We start from the raw sequence: 25,180 nt of genomic DNA, 5'->3' as shown, positions 1-25,180 counted from the left end.
ACTGATGAGGATGGAGCAGGCATGCACTCTGCACGCGACCAGAGGCACGTTGCCTCGCGCCTGCTTCCCGCATCCCTGGGCTCAGTCCTGCGACTGGGGGGGGAAGAGATATTTGCCACAAAATGCCGTTACGTTCAGCCCGGCAGTCAAAAAAAAAAGGGCTATCGATTCTACTACACCTCCTTGAAAGTGTCTGTCTCAAGGAACGCGATCGGGCGAGTTTCGTGGCCAAAACATCCTCTCTCCCTTCCTTCGGGTTCCTAAGCAGCAGCAGCTAAAACAAACTGAAGCTGCTTCCTCCTTCCTTGTGCGGAGTCCTCCCTCCGCTTGCTCCAGGTCGCTTCTCCCCTAGAGGGCGCGTCGCAGCCGGCCGAAGCCGCCTCCTTGGCCGCGCTTTGCAGGCTCCATAAAAGGACAAGAGGCGGATCGCTTACTTTCTCTCCTTGAGCTCCGGATTGGAAGGCGGCGGGGCATATAAATCCGGGCAGGGCGGAGTGAAACAAAGCAGTTTGCAAGCAGCCGGACCTGCTAGGAGGGAAGGAAGAACTTTAGAGGGGGCGGCGGCGGCGGCGGCAAGGCAGAAAGGACTTGTCGAGCGCACGGCAGCGAACCGCGCGGTTTCTTCTGTTTTTATTGGTTTCTGCTCCCCATCTTGCCATTTCGTTGGTTTTGTTTGAGAGAAGACGGGGGGAAGGGCTAAGGACACCTCAATGAAGGAAAGAAGAGCCAGCCAGAAATTATCCAGCAAATCGATCATGGATCCTAATCAAAACGTGAAGTGCAAGATAGTCGTGGTTGGGGATACTCAGTGCGGAAAGACGGCTCTGCTGCACGTCTTTGCCAAGGACTGCTTCCCGGAGGTACGTGTGTGGACCCGCTTGTCTGAGTTCTAGGAATTTAGCGCTCCGTGGTTCTTTTACGAAGAGAAGCGCTGTGATTTTAATTTTTTTGTTAAAGTTAACTTTCAGCGCTATCTGTTAATCTGTGGGAAAGCAGTTTAAAGCGGGTTAGATCGTTTTCACAGAAGAGATCCCAGGATGCTTAACCCCCCACCTTCCCAGGAATCCCCCCAGGAATAACTAAAAAATAAATAAAAATAAAGCATTTTTAAGACAACCTCTCTCTCGTGCCCTATTGTGTGCCACGCGTGGAATGCGGGGTAAAACTCGAACGGTCTTTCTGCGTTCGAATTACAGACCCATTCACCGAGGCAGTGCCGGTTCAAGCGTCGCGCCCAGTGGTGGTGGAGGGAAGCTCTTAGATCTGTCCGTATTTTTATAGGTCGTGGGTTTCAGCGTCGCGCTGGAATTCACGAGGCCACCCCGCTGGTGTAAATTGCCTATTTTCAAACGCTTTGTTGGCTTTCAGTGAAAACGGTCTAATCCCTCAGTAGATAGGAAATGGTTAAACAATTAAGAAGGGTGAGAGGCCAATTTAGGCTGAAATCTCTGTAGTCTCTCTCCCCCCCCCCGAATTTACAAGAAAGATGTGTTTGATATGCGGTGCTAACTTTCAAGAGGTGGTAATCTACTGTTTGTGCTTTCTCCCTTTCCTTGCTCAGAACTACGTCCCCACAGTGTTTGAGAATTACACGGCCAGTTTTGAAATAGACACACAAAGGATAGAACTCAGTCTCTGGGATACTTCTGGTAAGGGATTTTCTTGTTCTCAGGAATGCCTGTTCTGTTTCCATGCCGTTCTGGTGACTCACATTGGTTTGTATATAATTACAACCATTGCTGTAGCCTCTGTTGTTAACACCCTGCAGATGACGTAACTACTTGCCTTTTAGTTTTTTATTTTACTTTAATGGACTTTAATGCAACCTGACTCCTTTCCCTCCCTGCCCCCTCTTTTTAATTGCAACTATTTCTGCATTGTGGTGAGACTGAGACAATCGTGTTTACCTAACTCCCCTTCCCGGCTTGACTCTATAGAGGTTCTTGGGATAATTAACTGAGCAGATGGGAGAGGGTTATTATGGCCTATCATGAGCCTTTCATTTTAATATTTGCCGCCGCCGCTGTGAAAACCAGCATGTGTTCTCCTTTTGGTAATATGTGATTATACAGAAACAAGAAGCTTAGCAGCTACACAAATGCCTAAGTGTGAGAGGATGTTTTCCTTGCTGAGTCGTGTCCCCACTCCTCCTTAGGATCTGCTTCTAAGTGTTCCAAATACCCCCCCCCAAAAAAAAAACCATGCATAGGAAGCATTGAACTGAGCATAATGAGAATTAGTGGGCCTGGGAGTAAAGTTACTCATTGGAAGTGTTTGGCTGTAAAACCAGCAGGGGGTGAGAAAGCTTTTCTACTGGGAGAAGACGTGGAAGTTAAGCGAGTGAGAAAGAAAGAAAACTGGAGTTTGGTAGTGGTTGTGATGTTCATTGATTATGTTGCCTGTTTGTAGGTACAGTAGGTATAGGAGACTAGCAGCAGATGAAGCGTCTTAATACCAAGCCAAACCACTGGTTGATTTCTCAGTATTGTCTACATCAGTGTTTCCCAAACTCTGGTCTCCAGCTGCTTTTGGACTACAATTCTCATCTTCCCTGAGCACTGGTCTTGCTAGCAAGGAATAATGGATTTCCAGCTGTTTTGGATTACAACTCTCAAGTTTGGGAAACACTGGTCTACATTGACTAACAGGAGCTCCTGGGAGTCCTTCCTGGAGACAGCAAGGATTGAACCTGGAACCTTCTGCCTGCAAAGGCTGTCCTCTGTCACTCAGATGTGGCACAAAAGTCTTGTTTGATTAAAGAAAGCAGTGTTCTTCTACCATGCTATCCACCTCCTTTCCAAATTGACGGCTGGCCACGTAGTTCAAGGCATTATTGCCTTTCCTATAAGAGTCACAGCCACTGTCTTGTAGAACCTTGCTTTAGGGGGAAACGGAAGAAAAAGTACAACTTGGGTCAGCTAAGAAATCCAGTTTTGAGGGACAAATGTTCATTTTCTTCTATAGCAGTTGTGGCCAAGTTTCATAATCTTGGGAACCACTCCAGACAGTAGTCTAGAGCAGCTTCCCCCAGCCTTGGGTACCCAGATATTGTTGCATAGCAATTCCCATCATCCCTGACCACTGGGCCATGCTGCCTTGTGCTGACTGGAGCTGTAGTCCAAGGTTGGGAAAAGCTAGTATAGAGGTTGGCTCCATAATAATAAAGTTAGCCCATTTAGTAGCATAAGCCTCCATGGAGAATAACATTTAAGCATGGCATTGCATGGGACAGAGGTCACCAACATGGTGCCCTTCACACATTGCTGGACTCCAACTCCTGTCACCCCCGAGCCCGCATGGCCAGTGGTGAGGGATGATGAGTCCAGCAGAATCCACAGATCACCATGTTGGCTGCTCTTGACATAGAACATCCAAAAGGGAGCTGTTTACACCTGTTTACAACTTGGAAAGGTTCTTGGTAGGGTCACCAAGATTATAATGGCTTTGGAGCCATATCCAGGATGCCAGTTGGCCTTCCCTGTTCCAAGGGATGCTAGTTCTGAGCTGTGCTTGGTTTATGGTGGAAATGAGTGTATGGGAGTCATCGTAGCCAGTATCTTCTGAAGTTAAGATGGGGAACATGTGGTCCTCCAGATGTTGTTGGACTACAGCTTCATCATTGCTGGTTGTTGGCCATGCTGGCTGGAGCTGGTGTTGGTTGGAGTCAGTCCAGCAACATCTCAGGCCCGCACTTTCCCCATCTGTTCTCTAAAGACTGGGGGGGGGGGAACTTGGAGCTTATAGTAGGTTCCTCCAAAGAGTGCTCTCTCTCTCTCTCTCTCTCTCTCTCTCTCTCTCTCTCTCTCTCTCTCTCTCAAGGACATAATTTCCCATTCTTGTGCTAGTGTATATGAAATGTGTTAAGTTTTTTGGGTTGTTTTTTTTATAGCTCCTGCAGAGATAATCCATTGGCTGAGATGAGGGCTATAAAGCACAGTGTTTAATGGGGGAGAGTTAAAATCATCTTTGTTCGCTGGCGTTTATGACAGATTAAAGAACACTCTGTGGCAGAGTGCAAGAGGGCGACCAAGGAGAAGGGAGACAAAGGAATGTGCAGGGTGCTGAGAGCAGCTAGCAAGGGAATGTGAGTGCTGTCTCTTGTCACTGAATGCAGGAAGGGAGCAGGCCACCCAACGTAGAAGCCATCAATCCCAGTGCAGAGAAGCAAAATGGAGCTGGAGAAGATACCCCCTACACACACACACACAAAGTGTTTTTACAGTAGAATGAAAAGCATAGTTGAATTACTTATGGCTTTGCAGTAACTTCAAGAGGTGGACAAGATTGATTTTATTTTACTTGCCTGCCAGTAGTAAGAGCCTAGACACAAAATCTGCTTGTGGCACACAAAGGGCTGTCCTGTGAGGAAGGCACGTCGAAGGCGATAAAAGGCTGAAGTGGCAAGACTCTGCTTGTCTTGTAAATCTGGCAACACTTGTACAGCTCTTTTGAAGAAACCACAGCTAAGCTCTTTCTGCCTTAGCAGCCTTAACACCAACATTACTGCTGTTGGCATCACTGGAATGCATGCTTCCAGATGTGGATGACAGCTGTGAAGGCTGGCAGTTCTGGTCCTTTTTCATTTTTTCTCTCTCCTACAGGGGAATGCTTGCTGCCTTTTTCACTCGTCTGTGATAAAGCCAAATTAAACTCTCTTTTCCCTGTCTCCCATTGCCTTAGTAGGAGAATGAACATGAAATGAAGAGGGGCAGCAAAGGAATTAAAAGGGAGAGGTGAAATTTATTGCATCTGCAAGACTTTATTTCTTAAATATATTTTTTGTGCATGAGGACTGACATTAATCTATGCTTTTTGTATCTTGCATAATGGTCAGAAAGTAAAGTCCCATTGGACTCAATGAGACTTACTCTGTGTGAATATGTATGGGATTAGGCTGCCATTGACATTTGCTTGCTCATTCCTTCAGAAATTTGCCACTGGGACTTACTCATAGTGGACTCTTCTGCCTATTCCAAACTTATTTATTTATTATTACATTTATATTCCACTTTTCCAACAAGGGTTGGTTCTATCTCTCTATTTTATCCTCACAGCAACCCTGTGAGGAAGGTTAGATGGACTGACATTGACTAGCCCAATGTCACCCAAATGGATGAGTGGAGATTTGAACCTTAGCTTCCCTGCTCCTAGGCTAACCCATTAACCACCACACCATACTGGCTCTGGGATTCTTTCTTCCTGGGCTTAACATGGACCAAGGCACATTCTAGACAGGATATGAAGGTTGATTCAAAGAGGCCTTCAATATATTAGTTTGGTATTTTACTGACACTTATTAATGATCTTTGATTCAACATATTGGTTATTTATCAAAATACGGATTTGGACGCCTAGTTATCTGGGCCTCAGAGCTTATGATCTGCCATCTCTGAGTTTGTTTCCTGGTTGTAGATTATTTAGATAAGATCAGCTGCAATTGATTTGGAATTATTACTGTATGACAGTTTCTTAACCCTTTTTAAAAGATAGGTCTTATTAGTCTAAGTCAACAGCCCTCATTTTCCAGTAAGGTGTCATAGCTTAAGTAGGTTAGATCTGCAACAACTAAGTTGGTTGCAGAGGTTAATGATGAGCAATATAGTGTGATATTTTCCTTTCAAAGGCAACTGGGGCAAAATAGGGTAAAACAAGCTATTCTAGATGGTCTGTCTGGAAGGATTTGAATTATTTAAAGTTTTGGCAGCACTCTTGCAATGCTTTTATAGAGCAATGGGACATGAAAGATAATATGGGAAATCCTACAGTTTAGTGACTACAGAATGTCTCTACTGTACAATAACCACACACCGAAATAATGACCCACATTTAATGATGCCACTTAGGAAATACTTTTTTAAGGTGCTACCGTAGTTGAATTTTATAGTGGTATTCCCAAGACATTTCCATATGAGTTTATTAGTCTCCAGTGTTAACCCCCTTAAACAAGTATATCTCCTTTAAATCATCACCTGGTGCTCTTCAGATCCTTCAGATACCCTGAAATATCTTGACCTTTCCTGGGGAGGGTATATTGGTATTAAATCTTTAGAAGGAGAAATATTTGAGCATTGCACATTAACACAATTGGACTGGATATGTATCTGGTTTCCACCTTCTCCCCCTTCACAGCAGCTGTGGAATAATTTGCAGAAAATCATATATAATTCTGTAGTTTTATTATATGGCATGCAGTAGCAGTAAATGAGCTCGTTTTTTAACAAGATCATTTCAGAATAATGTTTGGCTACTCATAGCTTCTTCAGATCCTAATGGAATCCATAAATACAATTTACCTGTGTCTGGCTTCTGCTGAATATCCTATCAAAGCTGAAACACATATTTTATCTTCCTTATTAAAACATGACTCTCTTACATAATTCAAATTTCATGGGTGTACCATAAAACCGTGAAGCAGTTGCAACCATCTTATGGGCTTAACTAGACTGTATATCCCAAATACTTCATGGATTGCAGAATATTACTGAAAATGTGGACTTGGGATGGACGTTCTCAGCAAGAGTACTAAAGAGAGATTCCCAGTGAATTGAGCTTGCTGTGGTTCTGAGGCTCACTGTGTCTCTTTCACTCTATATAGATCAGACAAAACTGTTTGATCCCCTGAAGAGTTCTGTATAAGTTCCAGAATGTTGGTGTACCTCATAAAAAGGGTGCTTATTATTGACAAATGAATTAAACCCTGAATTGCATTCTTCCTCTTGTAGCCTTTAGCAGCTGGTTACTCAGTTACCCTGAATCCAGTATTCTTTAATTGGAAATTACTAGGATCTAACTTTAAAACTTCCATGGAGTCAGTTGTTGGAATGTGAGAAGCCTTACTTAAGAGATGGGTAGCCTCTGGTCCTCCAGATGTTTTTTAGGCTCCAGCTCCCAACATCCCTGACTATTGGCCGTGTTGGCTGGGGCTGATGAAAGATGGACTCCAACAATCTTTGGAGGGCAACAGATTCCCCATCCCTGCCTTACTTTGGAAAACAAATACCTGCTACTTAGGGAGAGCGACTTCCAAGCACTTTGATTTTAATTTGTAAACTTCAGAGATGAACATGCCAACTGATAACTTGGTCAGCTTAACAGGGGTGTCCAAACTTTTTTCAAAGAGGACAAGATTTGATGAAGTGAACATGCGTGAGGGCCGACCAAAGTTGTTCACTTTTTTAAAAAAAGGATTGAAGTTTTGAGCTTTTTTTAGGATTTCACACTGGGAAATAATCTACTGCAGGGGCCAGATGAAACCAACCAGCAGGCCAAATTAGGCCCCTGGGCTGGACTTTGGGCATGCCTGGCTTAGGACATTGGTATGGGACATGCTGAGGCAGTCTTTCACCCCAGAGTCATCTGACAACAAAGATCGACCACAAGTTACTGCTGGCTGTCAGTAAGTCTGATCTGACATTAGTCTGTAACAAATGGTAGTGGCAGACTTTTCTACTGTTCTAAGTGATTGTGTGCTATTTCAACCTCTCTCATCATCAAAATCATCATCGTAATCGACCCAAAGCCCGCATGAGGGGGAAAACACCAAGGAATCCTTGGAGTTGTAATTTGTGGATCCTAAAAAGTGTTAGAGATTATTGGTCCCTACATAGAACAACAGTTTACAGGGCCCCGCAAATGGGGAAATTATTGTTAGCAAACAAGAAGTCTGTACTTTGAACAGAGATCACATCAGACATGATGCAATAGAATTACTCAATGAAAAGCCACATAAACTTAAGCCAAAACTTTAGGTTATGCTGAGTCAGCATGTCCCTTTGAGCCTGGTATTGCCACCAATTTACCAAGCAAAGTGGACAATCTTTACTTCCAAAGCGCCATTTTGGCAGGTGATCTTGTCACCAAAAGGAAGTCCTTGGCTTCCTTTTGGCAACTTTCATGCAAGGTGTAATGGCAGAGTTTTGCTCATCTCCTATCTTGCCTATGGGGGATTATAAACTGCATTTTTTGAGTGTTTAGCTGCTTTAAATGTCCATATGGAGTCAGGCTAATAGATACTTTTACACAAGTGGCACAGGCTTACTTTGAAGCATACTTTAAGAATCAAAATCCTATCATGGTGTTCCTGCTGCTCTTGTGGGCTAACCTGGCGTCCTCCAATGTTTTGGACTCCCAATTCCCAGGGATGGTATGGGTTACAGTCGCAACAACATCTGGAGGGCACCAGGTTGCAGAAGGATGAAAAGGGTATGCGTGTGTGGTATACATTTCACACAATCTGGATCTGAAGCTTTGTTGGAGTCACAGTGATTTTGTCAATCTGCGCATTTTCTTTAGTTGAGCATGGTTTCACATTTTCTGAGACCATCTTGGAGAAAGATTGAACAGAGTGTGCTATTGAGCTGCCTTGAAAAGGGTCTGTTTAGACTTGACATGCATTCCCAAGATTCCTCAGGCTCTGAGGATTTTGTTCTGGTAAGGAGATTGGAATGATGAAATGCCCTATTGAATTCTATCTCTCGGCTTTTGTTCTGGGTGGCTGTCTTCTTTGGGCATTGATAAAGGATCCCACTATTGCTTGTTTGAAAGAAGAGAGAAAACACATTTCTTGTGAAGCATCTGAATTCTGCACACTCTCAAAGGATGCACTTAAAGCCTCTCATTCATCCCCTTGCATTCTTTCCCAGAGAAGAATGCCAGCTTGTCTCATTTATGTGAAAGCTTCATATACTTGTCTTAGCATGCTGCATTGTAATAACAGGAAATTTTTGCCCATAGCAAATGTAATCAAAGATCCGACTGGTATAAGTGCATGCCCTACGTATGCTTGTACATATATGGTGCGATAGACCTCTTGAGGAGTGGTGACTGAGCACTTAGGTATGTGTCTAAGGAATTTTTTTTCCCCTGGGTGAGGCTCTTCACTCTTCTCTTGAGCAAGCAACGTCTCTGTCCAAATTTTAATGATCCTTAAAAGCAAATGCCTTATCCTGCCCATACCTGTTTCAGAATATTCTGATGAGAAAGGAGGGTGGCAACTCTGCCTAGAGCTAAGTGATAGCTGTGGGTGGAAAGTGCAATGTGATCTACACCTGCCTAACACTCTGGAATTAGTAGAGGTCGTCTAGCACATGGAATGCTGCACCAGGGGCCAATCTGGTGCAGTAGATGGAGCACGAGAGCTGGAGGAATTGCTTTAAAATCTCTGCTTGCCATGGAATTCTTTGGTTGACTTTAGGAGATTGATAAGAACAGGAATTAGGGGACCTGTGGCCCTCCAGATGTGGTTGGATTATAGGTCACCATCACCCTGGGCCATTGGCCATGATGGGTGGGACTGATGGGAATTGGAGTCTTAACAACAACTGGAGAGCCACAGGTTCCAAGTTACAGGGAACCAGGCAGAGGGCCTTCTCAGTAGTGGCACCCGCCCCATATGTGTAGGAACACAAGCTGCATCAGACCAAGATTCATCAGGTCCCAGGTCTTTGGGAAGCTTGCAACCCAAAGGCAAAAGCTTGTAGTCTGTCCCTCACCCCTGTATCTGGAATTGAGTGCATGGAGGTTTCAGTTAGTTACTTATTAAGCCATTGATAGTGTTAAATGGATCAGGTGACAGGAAATAGCACCTCTCCACCCTGAAAAATCAGATAGCCAGTGCCAGTCAGAGTAACCAATGCCTGACTAGACGGACAAATCATCTCATGTCCTCATGGATAATGTCCACTTCCCTTTTCCCGATAGTAGCCTCATCGGTAGTAATCCTCATGGGGGTTTGTAATGATTAAGAACTCAATTTTTTTTTAGCTTCCATAGACAGGTGTGGGCTGATGGACTTCTGCTTGTTTTGCAAAAATACCTTACAGCAGGGGTAGCCAACACAGTGCTTTCTAGACGTGGTTAAACCACAACCTCCATCCTCTCACCCCATTGGTGTTGCTGATGGGAATTGGAGTCCAATAACGTCAAGTCTTCCTAGGCTGCCTCTGCAATACAGCTGTCACTTGGCAGTACTGCCCCATTAATAAAGCAGCCATTGACCCATGCCTATTAGTTCCCTGAGAACGTATGCCTTTAGCGGTATCCAAACTGCAGCCTGACAAATTTTGGCTCTTGGGACCCAGCTCAAAGGTTAATGGCCTCTCGCAGAACCGATAAGAGAGGCTGTTTGACCCATTGCCTGTGCCTGCTTTGACAAGGCACATGAAATCGGATATTGTGCTAGGAAAAAGGAAATCTCCACTTCCTGCAGAGGTTTAAATAGCCTGCTGCACGTTTAACTCTTGTGCTGAGAGATGAGCATTACGATAGGTTTCTGACGCACTGAAGCTATCAGTAGCAATACATAGGCATGTGATTCAAGGCTATGGAGAATCTGGAGGAAAGTTTCAGACTGAGCAGACTACCCTCTGTTTGCCAAGGCTTCAGCCCATATGTTCCTGTTTGCTTCAAAAGTAGCATTCCTCAAATTCTTTCCTTATGGTCTTTAGCTGCCCAGCTGGTCTGTTTTTTTTTGAGATGAGTTCCTTTTGCTGTTTACCTTACTACACCCTGAAACAGCAGGAGCTTCTTTTGCAAGGAGGAGGAACCTGCACACAAGCGATTGCATGGCCGTTTCTGTACAGCCCTTGAAAGCACTGTTTTCATTTCATCCATTTAAATCCTGGAGATTTTGAATACAACCAGCTTCGCCCAACCCCAGTGGGTGAACCTGACTATCTAGTGTTTTCTTAACACACCTAATGTGTTTCCAATAATCCTGTACATAAATAGTAAACTCCCTTCTCCCAAGTGTGGATTCTTATGCAACCAAAATGGGCAGCACCTCACAGGATTGGCAGGTATGGGGAAATCCAAAGTTGGGAGAAGTGCAAAAATGTTTGTGGGAACCCCCAATAATAGTCCAGTGAGGACTGAGCATGCTCAGTGGTTGTGGAGCAGTGACTTCTCAGAGGAAAAAACTGGTGGTGGTGCGGGAATGGAATCTTCTTTGGCAATAGCCAAGTAAGATTCTTCATTTCGAGCGCTCACAGGCCAGTGTTTCCAAGTTGTCGGTTTATACTACGTTTTATAAGATTTGCCTTGAGACAGTCTTTGAACCTCTTTTGTTGACCCACCAGCATTACGCCTTCCATCTTTAAGTTCAGAATAGAGTACAGTAGTTGCTTTGGAAGACGATCATCAGGCATCCGCACAACATGACCAGTCCAATGAAGTTGATGTTGAAGAATCATTGCTTCAACACTGGTGATCTTTGCTTCTTCCATTACACTGGCATTAGTTCGCCTGCCTTCCCAGGTGATGTGTAATAGCGCATCCTAGAAGATGACATGGTTGGCAGGAGCATTTACGTTGTTGCAGGTCCCACCTGAAATGTTGATAAGTTTGAATTCTGTTCCTCTGGATTCCTGGGAGAGAGCTCTTGGTCATTTAAAATAAGCCATAGGGTTAGGCTCTTTTGCCTTGCTGGAAGCTGCCGAAAAGGCAGTGGCGCTCAAGGAGATGCTGAACGTAAATACCAAAAGAGAAATCCCCTCTAATTAGCTGTTCCAGGTTCTAGCAGTTCATTAAACTGTGAGAGCTGCAAAGATTTAATTGATATTTGGTGCGGATGATGTTCCTGATGTAATATATTCAGAGGATATTAATAATTACATATAAATGTGTTTTGCCAGACACCATGGGACCTATGTGGGCTGTGGCTGTGCGTAACAGTGATGACTTATTTATACTGAGTCTCCGCAATGTTTGACACACAGAGCTGAATGTGGCCCTGATATCAATGGTTGTTGGTCAAGATTCTTCTCTGCAAGTGAATTATAAGTTGCTGGGGAGCAGTAGCAGGACCATGTGGGCTTCCCAGAGGCATCTGCTTGGACACTGTGGGAAACAGGATATTGAATTAGATGGACCATTGGCTTGAGCCAGAAGAGGTCATCCTGGGATTAAAGGGATCGTGACCCTTTAAGTTCCAGGCAGGCAGCACAAATAGGAGGCTTATTAAGCCATGGTGACCACAGTGTATGGTTGACTTGTTGAGTCAGAGGCTGTGCAAACCTGTCTGTGCACTCCTACAACTATGCAAACAGCCCAAGGCAGGGAAAGACAGTTTTTCCTCAGGAGGGACCAATATTCAGGTGTGTTGCCTTGTGTTGTTGCCTAGATGTGCTAACAGCATGCAAGTTGTTAACCCTTGACAAGATCCACCAATTATGTGGGTACCAGTGTGGCTCTTTCTAGCAAATGCAACTACTGTTTTCCTTTGATACGTCTTTTCCTTTTGCTGAAGGTGATAGATCACTGGTCTTAGTTACTAATGAAAGTAGTTGTGTAAAAAGGAGCATTTTGCAGGAAGCACATCTGCCCTGACTAGGAATGAACCTAATAACACGTGCAGGTCCAACACTCAAGCAGATTCTGAAAGGTTCTGCGACAACAACTGGGCCTAACTTACATCTGTAGCTACTGATACAAAAATTAGGCATGATGTTGTATTGCCATAGTCCTTCTAAATCAGTTGTGGGAAAGATTTCACCCTTCAGATGTTGCTGAACTACAACTCCCATCGGCGCCAATGGCCAGGGATGATGAGAGCTGTAGTTTAGCAAAATCTGGAGGGCCAAAGGTTATCCACATTCTAAATGGAACAAGAAAGCACTGTTTAAAAAAAGAGATTTTATTAGGTTATCTTGGCTTTTTCGAGCCAAGTACGTTTCCAAACACAATTCAGAGTGTTGGTGCTGACCTTTAAAGCCCTAAACGGCCTCGGTCCAGTATACCTGAAGGAGCATCTCCACCCCATCGTTTTACCCAGACACTGAGGTCCAGTGCCGAGGGCCTTTCTGGCGGTTCCCTCACAGTGAGAAGCCAAGTTACAGGGAACCAGGCATAGGGCCTTCTCGGTAGTGGTACCCGCCCTGTGGAACACCCTCCCACCAGGTGTCAAAGAGAACAACTACCAGACTTTTAGAAGACATCTGAAGGCAGCCCTGCTTAGGGAAGCTTTTGATGTTTGATGGGCTACTGTATTTTAATATTTTGCTGGAAGCTGCCCAGCATGGCTGGGGAATAAATAATGAATTGTTGTTGTTGTTGTTGGCTCAAAGTTAGGAGATTGAGGAGCCTTATTTTCTAGCCATATTATGCGTTAATAATCCAGGCCCATCCGAAGAGTTCCAGATTGTTTTGATCTTTGAATGGAAGCTCAGAACTACATCTGTGTAACTCATTCCTAAGCAGCAGCTCAACATGTGAATCCATGACTGCTGCACAGATTGGCCAGAAGAAAGCCTTACGTCAGTGTGGAAAAGGCCTGCATGGTCATGGTTTGACACGCGTGGTGATCTGTTGTACCAAGCTTTATGGTAGCCACCACAAAGATGGTGCTGATTTGTTTGAAGCTGACCTAAGTTAACAATAACCTACTGAGGATATGGAGCACTCTTGATTCTGGCGGGTGGCGAGATCCTGAAAAAGTGGGGTGAGGAGGAACCAGAGGGAAATATAGCAGAGGCATGGATGAAATGCTTAGGGTGCGTCATTTAACTGTGTATACAGAATGTTTCTTTTCCGCCCATAACATGATCTCACTTATTTCAACAGGGTCTCCTTACTATGATAATGTCCGCCCACTTTCCTACCCAGATTCCGATGCCGTCTTAATTTGTTTTGACATAAGCCGCCCAGAAACACTTGACAGTGTGTTGAAAAAGGTACGTGATGGAAAATAACTCTAAATGTATAGGCAGAGCTAGGATATGTCACTGCTGCCATCTGCATATATGATCTTGAAGTGCAAAAGCCAGGCTGACTGTTGCCGCACTCCCAAGTATTATGCAAACCAATTGAGAGGCTGAAAAATATTAGTCCATTACTCCCCCAGGTTTCAAGTGTGTTGGCCCAGGCAAGTGTTGATCATGGGGTAAAGGTGGCTTTCACTTTGAAATCCTTCTCTAAGGTTTAGATTCAGATCCTATAGCCTGCTGTGCTGAGGGGGATTCGGGCTCTAGTACCTTGGGAAGGAACTTTTAGCTCAGTGGGGCAGCATGTAATTTCCTTGAAGAAGGTCTCTTGATTCAATCCCTAATTATAGACTTTTGGCAGGAATGGAGAAACTGCAGCCTTGCTCATGTTGTTGAATTCTTAGCACTCATCCTCCCTTACAGTTGGCCATGCTGCCCAGGGCTGATGAGATTTGGAGCCCAATTACATCTTGATGGCCTATAGGTTTCCCATCCCTGACACACAGTTATATGAACTCCCTGGCCAATGGCATTTGGGGTAGGTACTGCAATCAGAGTGGACAATACATAGGGCCAGAATGGGAAACCAGTGTCCTTCCAGATGGACTCCTAATGCTCATCATTTCCAACCGGCATGGCCAACAGTTAGGTATGATAGGAGTTATAATCTACAGCATCTACAGCTCCACAGGTTCCCCATCCCTGATAAGTGGTTAGACAGAATCTAATCGGTTTACTTTGCAGCTTCATAGTTGAATACATATTGACAGGATGCACAATTATTGGCATACTTTTTTGATCAATATAATTACTATTCATGCACTTTGCAAGTGAAAAGAGCCAATATCTGTGTGATCCTTGTGTTCAGCCACACAAGGAGAAGATCTCTGGTCCAGACCTAAATCCTAAAGTCAGACTAGAGGCCAATTCTTCTTTGGTGTGGCCACAGTATGAAGACTGACTCTGCCCATCTCTCTTTTAATTTGCTGCATACTTCTTAAAGCCCTTCCTTCTGATGCAACTTCCCCTTGAAAATGAAACAAGAACCAGAGTTTGAATTGTTCAGTGGTGATGAGTGAGCCAATCCTTGCTGATTTTGATTTAATTAGGAGGATATCCACCAGAAGCTCAAAAGTTATATATATATACTTCCTCTGGGACAGTATGTTTCCGAATACCACTTGGTGGGAATTGCAGGTGGGCAGAGTGTTCTTGCACTTAGGTCCTGCTTGCATGCTTCCCTTAGGCATCTGGTTGGCCACTGTGAGAACAGGATGCTGGACTAGCTGGGTCTTTTATCTGATCCAGAAGGGCTCTTCGTAGGTTCTTAGTGGATGACCGAGAGGTCATGTGCATAAATGGAAGGGTGCCATGTGCGGATGAGGCTCAAGTTAGATTGCTGTCAGACATGCGCACTATTTCCTAGGTTTCTGGAGAAAATGGCTGCCATAATCTTTACTGTTTGTATGAACAAAGTCCTTGGGATCAACTGGTGCTACCTTGCCTTGGCAGGTTTTGGGGAAGGGAAGGGGTTAAATAATCCTCTTCTCCAGTAGGGAGAGCTCTTAATTCCCTTTCCACATTTTACTTCCTGCCACCCGGTTCAGAGATGTTAAAGCAAACATTACTCATGCCCTGCTTACTGTTGTCATGGCCAACATCAACAAAACTTTGGAATCGAGCTTGTCTGTGTCGAAGGCCTAATATGACCTACAGAGGTGTAGCCCAGTAGACTCAGGAAAGGTGGGGAAAGTTCAGATTCCACGCTAACAGGTTGACTCCTAGAATAACATAAGCAAGTCCCTAGAACTCAGCTTTAGTTACTTCCTATGTCACAAATGTATTGCAGTGATTAACTGCTGCGGATACACAACAAACAGTAGTGCTATTGTTGATTTTATGCTGGGGTCCGTAACTGACCCTCAGCCTCTCTCAAGGCTCCAAAATGCATTAATAACTTCAGCCTGCAACAGGAAGCACTTTACTTGTAGATTCTCACATTATGCTTCTGTTGCATCAGTCTTTCCCATATCTTTCCAAAAGGTGTTTGTGGCAGAGTTAGGGTGGATCATGACCCAGTTGTGAGCGGCAGACCATCAGCTGGAGACAGTGGTGTATGCAGAGGTTGCAATTAAGCAAAGTAAGCTGTCGCTAAGTCCCAGTGAATTCATTGGGGCTTAAATATAAGTAGCCCTTTGCAAATATTATCTGTGCAGCTGGGAAACCTGGAAAATGTAGGATCGCACAGAGCTCTTTATACATGTAAATTATATGTGCAAAGACCTTCCCCAGCTTGGTGTACTGTAGATGTTTTGATCTACAAAACCCATTTTCCCCAGCTACTAAGGCCAGTGGATTATGGGTGGGATACAGAGCTTCAGCTGGAGGTCAGAAATGGGAGTCTGCAGACATTATCTCGTCCCCTCACTCCATGCATTGAAGAGCACATGACATGAGTGAACATTAATTCAGTTTTCAACGGTTTGTCCATGGTTGTCTATTTTGCTGAGTTGCATTCATTTTTATGCTCTGCAATGTACTTGAATACTAGAATTCCTGTTCATTCCTAGAATTCCTCTGGTGATTGTGACGTTTTTACATGCTAGTCCTCTGCACCTGGGGGAAGAATGTAGATGGCATTGTATTCAAGGTTTAAGCTTCACATTTTAAGTTCTCTGCAGTATGGACTATATACCATACCTATGTGTATGGCATAGGTTAAGACCATATTCTTGATCTAATTATATGCTTCTCCTTTGTTGAAAGACCTGCTTGTAACTTGGCATTTGGGCAGCTGTTTAAACTTGCTATGAGAAAACTCCCTTGATTATATCTATTCAGTCAGTTGAGTGAATGAGTCATAGGGAGGGAGAACGTAATGTATGCTGTGGCAGCTGGCCTATCTGTAGGCAGGTAGGGGTGGATGTCCTCATTTTTAAAAGAATACTTTATTCCTGGTTTTCATAATACAAGAAATAAACAAAAACCAATTTAAAACACCCAAACAGAAGTATACATAAGCTCAGATGAAGTACATATTATTATTATTTTACTGAATAATTCCATCAATAAGTTTGGAGAATTGCAAATTTTGAAGGACTGCTGCACTGGTGTATTTCAAATTAGGCAAGTTCACTTTAAAAGGTGAACCAAACAATTCCTCCTCTGTCTTTCCTATATGCAGGGAGTGCTACACCAAGTGTCTCCTTCTAGTGCTTCACTTTAGTACAGCTGACAACTGAAGCATGATTCTTTAAAGCATCTCATTGCGTTAGATGGCCACCTCAGTGTTTCTTATGGCAGCAGGATACTAACACTGTACTATTTTTTACAGTGGAAAGGTGAAATCCAGGAGTTTTGTCCCAACACCAAGATGCTTCTGGTTGGCTGCAAATCTGACCTGCGCACGGATGTTAGTACACTAGTAGAGCTGTCCAATCACAGGCAAACACCAGTATCTTATGATCAGGTAAGTGCTATGTCATGTTTTGCTTGTTAATGAATGATGCACACTTCTGACTTGATGGATTCAAATCCTCCTTGGGGCACAGAGTGTTGGTTATATTACACCACTTTTCATCACTGCTGGTGATCAGCACTTTTCTTATATCAGATGCTATATGCTACTGACTTAAGGGCTTGTAGGTCACTGGTAGAGCATGTGTTTCTTAAGCAAACAGTTCACTCAGTAGTATCTCCAGCTAAGGCTGGGAAGGGCTTCTATCTAAAATCCTGCTAAGCCACTGCCAGTCAGTTTAGACCACCCTACCTGGCATCCTGCAGATGCTTATCCACATGTCTTGGTCTATAACTCCCATCATTCCTGCCCATTGGCCATTCTGGCTGGGGCTGATGGGAGTTGTGGTCTAAGACTTCTGGAGGACACCACGTTGGCACAGCCCAGTGCGGACAATACCAGGCTAGATAGATCAGTGGTCTAAGTCAGTGTAAGGCAGCTTCCAATGTTCCTGTGACTCAGTCAAGATAAGGAAAGTGGGTGCCGAGCAGTGGTAGCGTCGTTGCATAGTCCCACTTCATACTTGGCATTGCATCAGGCTGATGGAGAAAGTGCCTCTCCTCTTTAGTGGGGAGTCCATAATTCTCCCCAGTAAGGAATAGGGAGCACTAGACACAGCATACGCTGCAGTTTCTGCTCCTCTTCCACCCATGTTGTTCAATCTGGATAACTAAGATGGCCATAGGTCTGCATGGCTTTAACGAGTTCTTCTTCTTCTCTCTCTCTCTCTCTCTCTCTCTGGAGAGGAAGAGTGCAATCTTTGTTTCCTTTTGTATTGGTAAGCAATAAAACAGAACTGCTCTTTTTCTTTGAAAAGAACCACTGCGAGTGTGTTATACCTCTTCAAACTTGAAACTGGGCATTTATGTAAAAGTAATTGCATGCCTTCCTCTCCCCATGGGATTGTGACATAAAAGCTACATAGTATTTTGTAAAGCTCCATAAACATCAGTCCTGTGTAAGACCAACAGTCTGCCCGCTTCTAAGGCACACTTAATTGGAAGAAAATTCCATTGAAATTGGTGAGGCTTACTTCCAAGTAAATTTGGCTAGGGTTTTTTTGGGCTTCAGTGTCCCATTTCTTCACAGTGTCCCTGTTTTTGATAGAATTGTCTAGTTGCATAGAATGTTATGGGCTCCCCAACCCCCTTTCCTTTTTACATCTCACAAGGATTGTACACTTTAATGTCAAGTTCATCTTAGTTCTCAGTGTATCTTTTTGTCCATTGGAGCTTGGCAAGCAGCTTGATGCAAAGAATGGAGGGCAAAGTAAATGCTGTTCTTTCCATCCCTTTTGGGAACGGTCCTAGACAGAAGCCTTGCCATTTTATCGCTAATGATTGGCACCCAAGGAACCTGTACTGCTTGTGTCACATGCATGCAAAACCTCAAGCTATATATGTACTTCAGAAGGGGCTCTGCAGGGCTGCTGTCAATGGCTGCCTGGACTTCTCCTCTGCCAGTAGAAATGTTGACTTGAGCTCCCAAAGCTTGTCAAGCTCATCTAACATTTAACCATGCACTCCTATACATGTCTACTCAGGGACAAGTCCCACTGACCAAGTTCAATGTAACTTATTCCTAAGTAAGTGTGTTTGGATTGCAGTTTAGGGCATGTAGATTATGCTTCTTGATGCATCTTGGAAAGAGTCCTGGGAGAAAGAGTTCAGTGAGTTGTTCCCAGGTGGGTAATGTCTATAGTTCTATAGTTGATCTTTGCATAATAGCATCTCATCTCCCAATCATATAGGAAAAGAATTGGGGGGGGGACATTAAACCAGTAGAGCAGATGTGTGGCTCTTGTGGCCCTCCAGATGTTTCTGGACCAACTCCTACCATCCCTGACCATTGTTCATGCTCGTTGAAGCTGTTGGGTGTTGGAGTCCAACAGCATTAGGTCACTACAGAATAGGCCATCCCTAGAATAGGGACCAGAAAGACCACAGTGTGTCCTTCTGTTTTGGGTGATGGCTTCCAAGTAATAGTCATGATTCAAGGCTTTTCTGGTACGTTCCATAGCTGCAAACGTTGGCCTCCAAGGGCTGCAATTTTGTATATTATAAATATTATATATATATATATATATAAATAGCATATGAAGCAGGATTACTCCTCCATTTTTCTTCTCCTCAATGGTTTCCAACAAAATGTTTTTGACTTTACTCACTGGGAATTAATTGACTAGTACAATCCAAAACCCTCTGATTGCCACTTCAGTCATTAGCAGACAGGCTGTTTAATTAATGTTGACTGAGTCTCCTATCTCCATTCTCCCCCTCCCTGCCCTCCATTAAAAAGTTTGCACAAGGCTGTGTGTCTGAGGATTGCTCTTGTTGGGGAACTGGTTCAAAATTCCAACTGCTTTTCTGATCATCCAGTAGCCTATGGTTTCTGGAAGTCTTCCAAATCATCTCAGTTTGACAGGATGTAGTACAGTGACAAAGTACGCGAGGCGTTTCCTAATGTCTGTGGCAAACCTTTTGTTTGTACAGCCTCAATCTTTAGACAGTCCAAGTTCTAGTTAAGCGCGTTTTCCCCAAAACTCTGGTGCTACACAGGAAATCCGTGTAGCATTTTGTTTTTCTCTTATCTTTGAAAGAGCTTGTATCCAGAACTGCAGTGGGTGACTTCCTTATCTATGCTTTGAAAGCTTTTGGTAATTTTGTGCGGTGGTAAATAACATGGTGGGACTAGAATGCTTAAACAGGGTTCCCCCCACCCAAGTTTAATCCTATTGATTTAGAAAAAAAAATTGAACAGTTTCACTGAGAAATAACATTTCCCTTGACGCATCTGCACCACGTTCTCTAGGCACACACTTTAATTCTAGCCATGTTTATCTGGAAGTAAGCCCTATTGATTTCAAGGTCAAACTATTCTGTATGCTTGCCTCTGGCATAAAACTAGCCCTGCTTAGAGATGGAACAGATGCCATCTGATGTTTGAAACCCTGCAGCCCCTGCAGCTAGCATAGACTTCTAGTTTCTGAAGAGCTCCAGTCTGTTGCTTTAAGAGACTGAATTCAGTGGGGTCACCTGATGGCATATGGCTGGACTTTTCTCTTCTGCAACTAGGTGGGGGTTTCTTAAAGTCAACTACTGTAGGTCAGAATCTGAACACATTAAACTATTCATGTTGTGTTGTGTTGTGTTGTGTTGGGTGGGGGTGGGAATGGCAGACACCCAAACCTAAAACTCTACTTTATCTGCTGCATAAGCAGTGGATTGAACCACAACAGATAAGGCAAAGCAGCCTCCTTGGCAAGTGAAGTCCTTGCAAACTCCTTAACCCACTGAAGGCCCAAAGTGCCACAAAGATCTGGTCTGTGTAAGGAGTTGTTGCTGGTCTTGCTTTCCCACACATACTATCTCAGCTAGAGGGAATTATTGTCCTCATCTCTGGAAATGTGAATGACCTTGCATGAGATCTGCTGGTGGGGCGGGTTAGCAGGAACACCAGCCTAGGATTGCTGATGGCCACAAAGACACACCACCAGTACTTGAGACCATTGGCCTAAATTTATGAATTGCTGTGGATAGAGAACTCTGACATCCATTTGAGTTAGGGCTCATGGGAATTGGAGCCCAACAACATCTGAAGGGCTCCATGTTGGCTACCTCTGCCTGACCCTACATGCCCTTTCAGGTCAGAAACAAAAGGGTAAATAGATTTTTTTTCAGCTATGCTTGTACTCCTCAGTTCCTTCCTTGTAAGGCTACTTTGTAAGCTGGGGTAGAGGGTGCTTAAATTGAAGATGCTCTTGGTCTCCATGTCCAATGCAGAAAGTCTTTAAAACCGGTGTGGCCATGATCTGCAAGTTCTAGGTTGCTTTCTGTATTTATAAGGACAGTGGATTCTCCTTATTTGCCTGATGTGTTGCCTTTTGTTTCCTCAAAGCATTATCTCTAAAACAGCATCCTCAAAGCATTATCTCTAAAACAGCTTGTCTTAGTTCTCTCTGGATTTCTGTTGATGTCTGTAATCTAATCTATTCTCCTCTACCTCCACAGGGTGCAAACATGGCCAAGCAGATTGGAGCAGCCACATACATTGAATGTTCAGCCTTGCAGTCAGAAAACAGCGTAAGGGACATTTTTCATGTTGCTACCTTGGCCTGTGTGAACAAAACAAATAAAAATGTTAAGCGGAACAAGTCTCAGAGGGCAACTAAACGAATTTCACACATGCCAGGCCGGCCGGAACTTTCTACAGTCACCACAGATCTGCGAAAGGACAAAGCGAAGAGCTGCACAGTGATGTGAAGGATTTTGTTTCCTTAAGTGGAGGTAGCAAAGACAATTGTGTTTGGGTGGGATAGGTGAAGACTCAGCGAGAAGTGCCCAGTGAAAATGGTCTCTTGTGAGGGCATGCCAGTGCTAAAAGGCAATGATTCACCTTCCATAGGCAAGAAACTGTACTTGGGGAGTTGGTATGTAGAGGAAGCAGTGGGAAGAGATGGATTCTGAAGGGATGTCAATGTTACTTGGATGAAATACCAAATACGAAGGAAACTCTGTGAATGTGCTAAAGAAGTGAAAGGATTGGTAGCACCTGAAGAAATGATGTCCTGGAGGATACTTATTTTTAGATCTATTTTTTCGAATACTGACTTTGATTACAATCTAAAACTTTGCTTAAAAAAAAGAAGAAGAAAGTCAAGATATTCCTATTCCTTTCATTGTGAAGCTTGCCCCTTTGAGACTGTTTGGTTTCCCTCCCTCACCAAAAAAGAAAAAAAAGGAATATGATTGCTTTTCCTTTTAGTTTATGTTAAAGAAATAGGAAATATAGGTAATCTAGAGGAAAACAATTTGTTAAAAGAGGCTTTAAAATCTCCCCCCTCGGGCAGCTAGAGAAGGAAGAAATTAAAGGAACCAGTAATAAAATAGCCTTCATAAGCTTCTAATTATATGGAATGAGGCTGAAGAAATCTCTGCTAAGAGTAGTTCTCAAACACAGAATCTTCTTCTCCATTGTGACTGTAATGAGAAATTTGAAAATTGCCTGAAAGTCAATTTTTAAATGGCTTCTTCATAGGGCAATTGTATACTGTATGGACGTCCTGTTGCAAGACCTAAACAAATGGTGCTAAGATTGTTATAAAAAGGTCCTTAATTAGAAAGGAATTTTAGTCTTACTGCCCTCCTAAGCTGCTCCTTGGGTACGAAGGAGGCCAAACCCAGCACTGTGTAAGGAAATAGGTGCTGCTCTGCTCTAAGACTTTTCTACAATTCTATACTGGGTGTTTTGTTTTGTTTTTTCGTTTCGTTTCGTTTTTTAAGTTAGCACATGAGCCAACATACCCAATTATCTCTTCTTATGATGCATCTCTAAAATGGCTGCATATGGATGGCTGTCTCTTATTACACATTTCTGTTTACTTGTAATGAGCACTCTGAGGAAATAGGGGGAGGAGGAACCTGAAGAACAGCGGAGCCTTTAAGGGGTCCCAAGTGGAAACTGGATATTGCATTAATCCTAAAGGTCTAATGCAAGCATATCCAGACAGTGATCATTAAACATTACTTGTGTGACCCAGATTCTGTCAAATTCCTTTTCACTGACTGATGACTATTGTTACATCCACTAAGCCAATCTTGAAAATAGTTTGCAGATGTTGTTATGCTCTAGCAGACACAGCAGAACCCTGCCGGGGGTGTCTCTAGGACTTGTTGAATGCAAGCATTTTTCTCAAATGCTTCATTTTTTGAAGTATTATTTCCACAAAAATTCCCCGATATATTGCCACCATAATATGCTTTGGATTGATGCAATGGTATGCTTAAGGCAGTATTAAAAAAAAAGCTGGCAAGTGCTTTCTGTATTTAAGTATTGTAAAAAAGAAAAATAAGTTAACTGTTTCAGCAAGACACCCCTCACTTTTTAACATATGTCCGTCACTTTGTATGTTTGGTTATTGTTTCTGCAGTATTTATTTTTTTCTTTTAAATAAAAAAAATGTTTAGTCGTTGGTAAAATCTCTACTTGCGTGCTGTTCTGTATTGTCCACTGATTGCTTGCGTATCTTAGGCTCAATATAGACCAACCTGAGGATAAGCCCCTCTAAACATGGTGGTACTACTGTGTAAACATGCTTCTACTTGTAAACATATGTACTCAGGGCCTGTGCTATTTGTCTAGAAAACGAGGTACCAGAACTCACCATGAACATCTCCCTTGTTTTCTTATAATGGCAATGGTGCCCACCTGAGAGGTGCCAGAACTCAGTTCCGATGAGTTCCCGCTGAAAAAAGCCCTGCTCAGGACATTAGTTTAAATCAATTTCAATTAGCACCCGCATCCAGGTTTTGGGAAGGCTCTTGCCGATAAACATTAGCTATGATAAAATGTACAAAGTGCTGAAATAAATGCCACCCCTTTACTATTCCATATTCATTTCATTTCCTTCCTATTTATTTCCCCACAGAACCCCCCATAATACCCCCATAATACATTATGAAAGCCTGCATTCCCATATATACCGTAACCACAAGTTATAACAGTATACATCTATAAACTATTCCATGAACCAAAAGTTAGTATAAACCTTTGGAACTGGTTTTTTGTTTTCTGGAGAATCTGTAAACAAAATTCAGCTTCCACAAAAGGTATTTTTGTGTTTTGTTCCTCTTCCCAGTCTCAATTTGTTAGTATCCCCCCCCCCAATACTCTCTTGTACCAAGCACTCAAATTTGACCTTTTAAGTCCTTTCAAAGTATGGCTATAACAATATGTGCAACCTGGATCAGAAATCCAATTAGTAGTTCACCAGATTCTGATTCACATTTTAATACCGTGGTACCTCGGGTTGCGGACCCAATCCATTCCAGGGTGCCGTTTGCACCCTGAAAAGTCTGCAACCCAAGCAGCACTTTCGTGCATGCGTGAACGCATGATAGAGCGCTTCTGCTCATGTGCAAAACGCTCATAATGCTTCTGTGCATGCACGCAGGGTGGAACCTGGAAGTAAACACTTCCGGGTCTGCCGTGTTCGCAACCCGGAAAAACGCAACTTGCAGCGGACGCAACCCGAGGTATGACTGTATAGATTCAGTAATTCAAGCTCTGAAGATTTCGTGACATGCTGATACTGTATGTCATTTTACTTACCTCATTAAACACTTGTTCTCCAACATTTGCCACCCTTGGGCATGTCCACCACAAGTGCCTATAGTTGCCTCTCTCCACCATTCCATTTTCCAATTAGTGACATCCCAAAGTGTTTCACCCAGAATTTAAAAAGGTTTTCCCATACAGTGATTCACACTGTACAGTACTGATACATTTTTACAGGACAGGAGTGTTACAGCCCAATCCAATGCACGTTTACTCTGAAGTTTTTCACACTGTGCCCAGTGAGCCATCTGATACTAGGAATACAGCTGCAGAATTTGTGTTGGAAAAGTGGTGTAAGAAGTGATACAGATCTGGAGTACAATTATGAATGACTTTGTAGTCTGCCCTTAAAACCCTTGGGAGTTGTGTCCAGCTGTGTCCTTCCATGCACAGAAAGCTCTCTGGCTGGATTAGAAAAGATGTAATGTCCACAGGTGTCCTCCCCCCCTCCCGCTTCTGCTTCTAGCTCCCTGCACCTCCCTTTGGAACATGGTGGGAAGTGGAGCAGGAGGAGGTGCTCAATGGAAGGGAATTTGCAAAAATTTCTCATTTCCTCCTGTACCCATGAATTGAAGAACCTTCCATGAGCCCATTCATTCTCAACAGAAACATGCAAGTAGCTTGGGCTGGTTATCAAAGCTGACCTTGCAAAAGTTACATTATATAGAGGTGCAAAGGTGAAGGGAACAAACTCTACGCCAGGATTTGCTGCAGAACTGAAAGATTTTTAGAAAGTGGCATCTGTAGCTGTGAATCTCAGTTTCATGCATCACCTTTTTCTATGTCCCTTGCTCATACTTGCTCAATCAATGTATTGATTCAGCTAGAGTCTTCTATTCATTATTTGTGT

General features: G+C 43.4%; 1 protein-coding gene across 1 annotated transcript; it reads left to right on the top strand.

Moving 5' to 3' along the window:
• The first annotated feature begins 508 nt into the window (after nucleotides 1-508).
• Nucleotides 509-23,192, top strand: RND3 (Rho family GTPase 3). Its single transcript, XM_035131427.2, has 5 exons — nucleotides 509-860; nucleotides 1,562-1,649; nucleotides 13,558-13,667; nucleotides 17,032-17,166; nucleotides 21,225-23,192. The coding sequence occupies exons 1-5, from the start codon at nucleotides 711-713 to the stop codon at nucleotides 21,474-21,476; spliced, it is 735 nt and encodes a 244-aa protein (XP_034987318.1). The 5' UTR covers nucleotides 509-710; the 3' UTR covers nucleotides 21,477-23,192.
• The last annotated feature ends 1,988 nt before the right edge of the window (nucleotides 23,193-25,180 follow it).

This window comes from Zootoca vivipara, chromosome 1 (genome assembly GCF_963506605.1).
Source record: "Zootoca vivipara chromosome 1, rZooViv1.1, whole genome shotgun sequence".
Classification (NCBI taxonomy): domain Eukaryota; kingdom Metazoa; phylum Chordata; class Lepidosauria; order Squamata; family Lacertidae; genus Zootoca; species Zootoca vivipara.
Note: the sequence above shows the minus strand (reverse complement) of the source record. Positions and strands in the feature narration are given on the sequence as shown.

Excerpts from the sequence above, each read along its gene's own strand:
- RND3 (XM_035131427.2), top strand. The coding sequence starts at position 711 with ATGAAGGAAAGAAGAGCCAGCCAGAAATTATCCAGCAAATCGATCATG. Across the intron at positions 1,650-13,557 it reads CAGTCTCTGGGATACTTCTG|GGTCTCCTTACTATGATAAT; the intron begins GTAAGGGATTTT and ends TTATTTCAACAG. Across the intron at positions 13,668-17,031 it reads TTGACAGTGTGTTGAAAAAG|TGGAAAGGTGAAATCCAGGA; the intron begins GTACGTGATGGA and ends TATTTTTTACAG.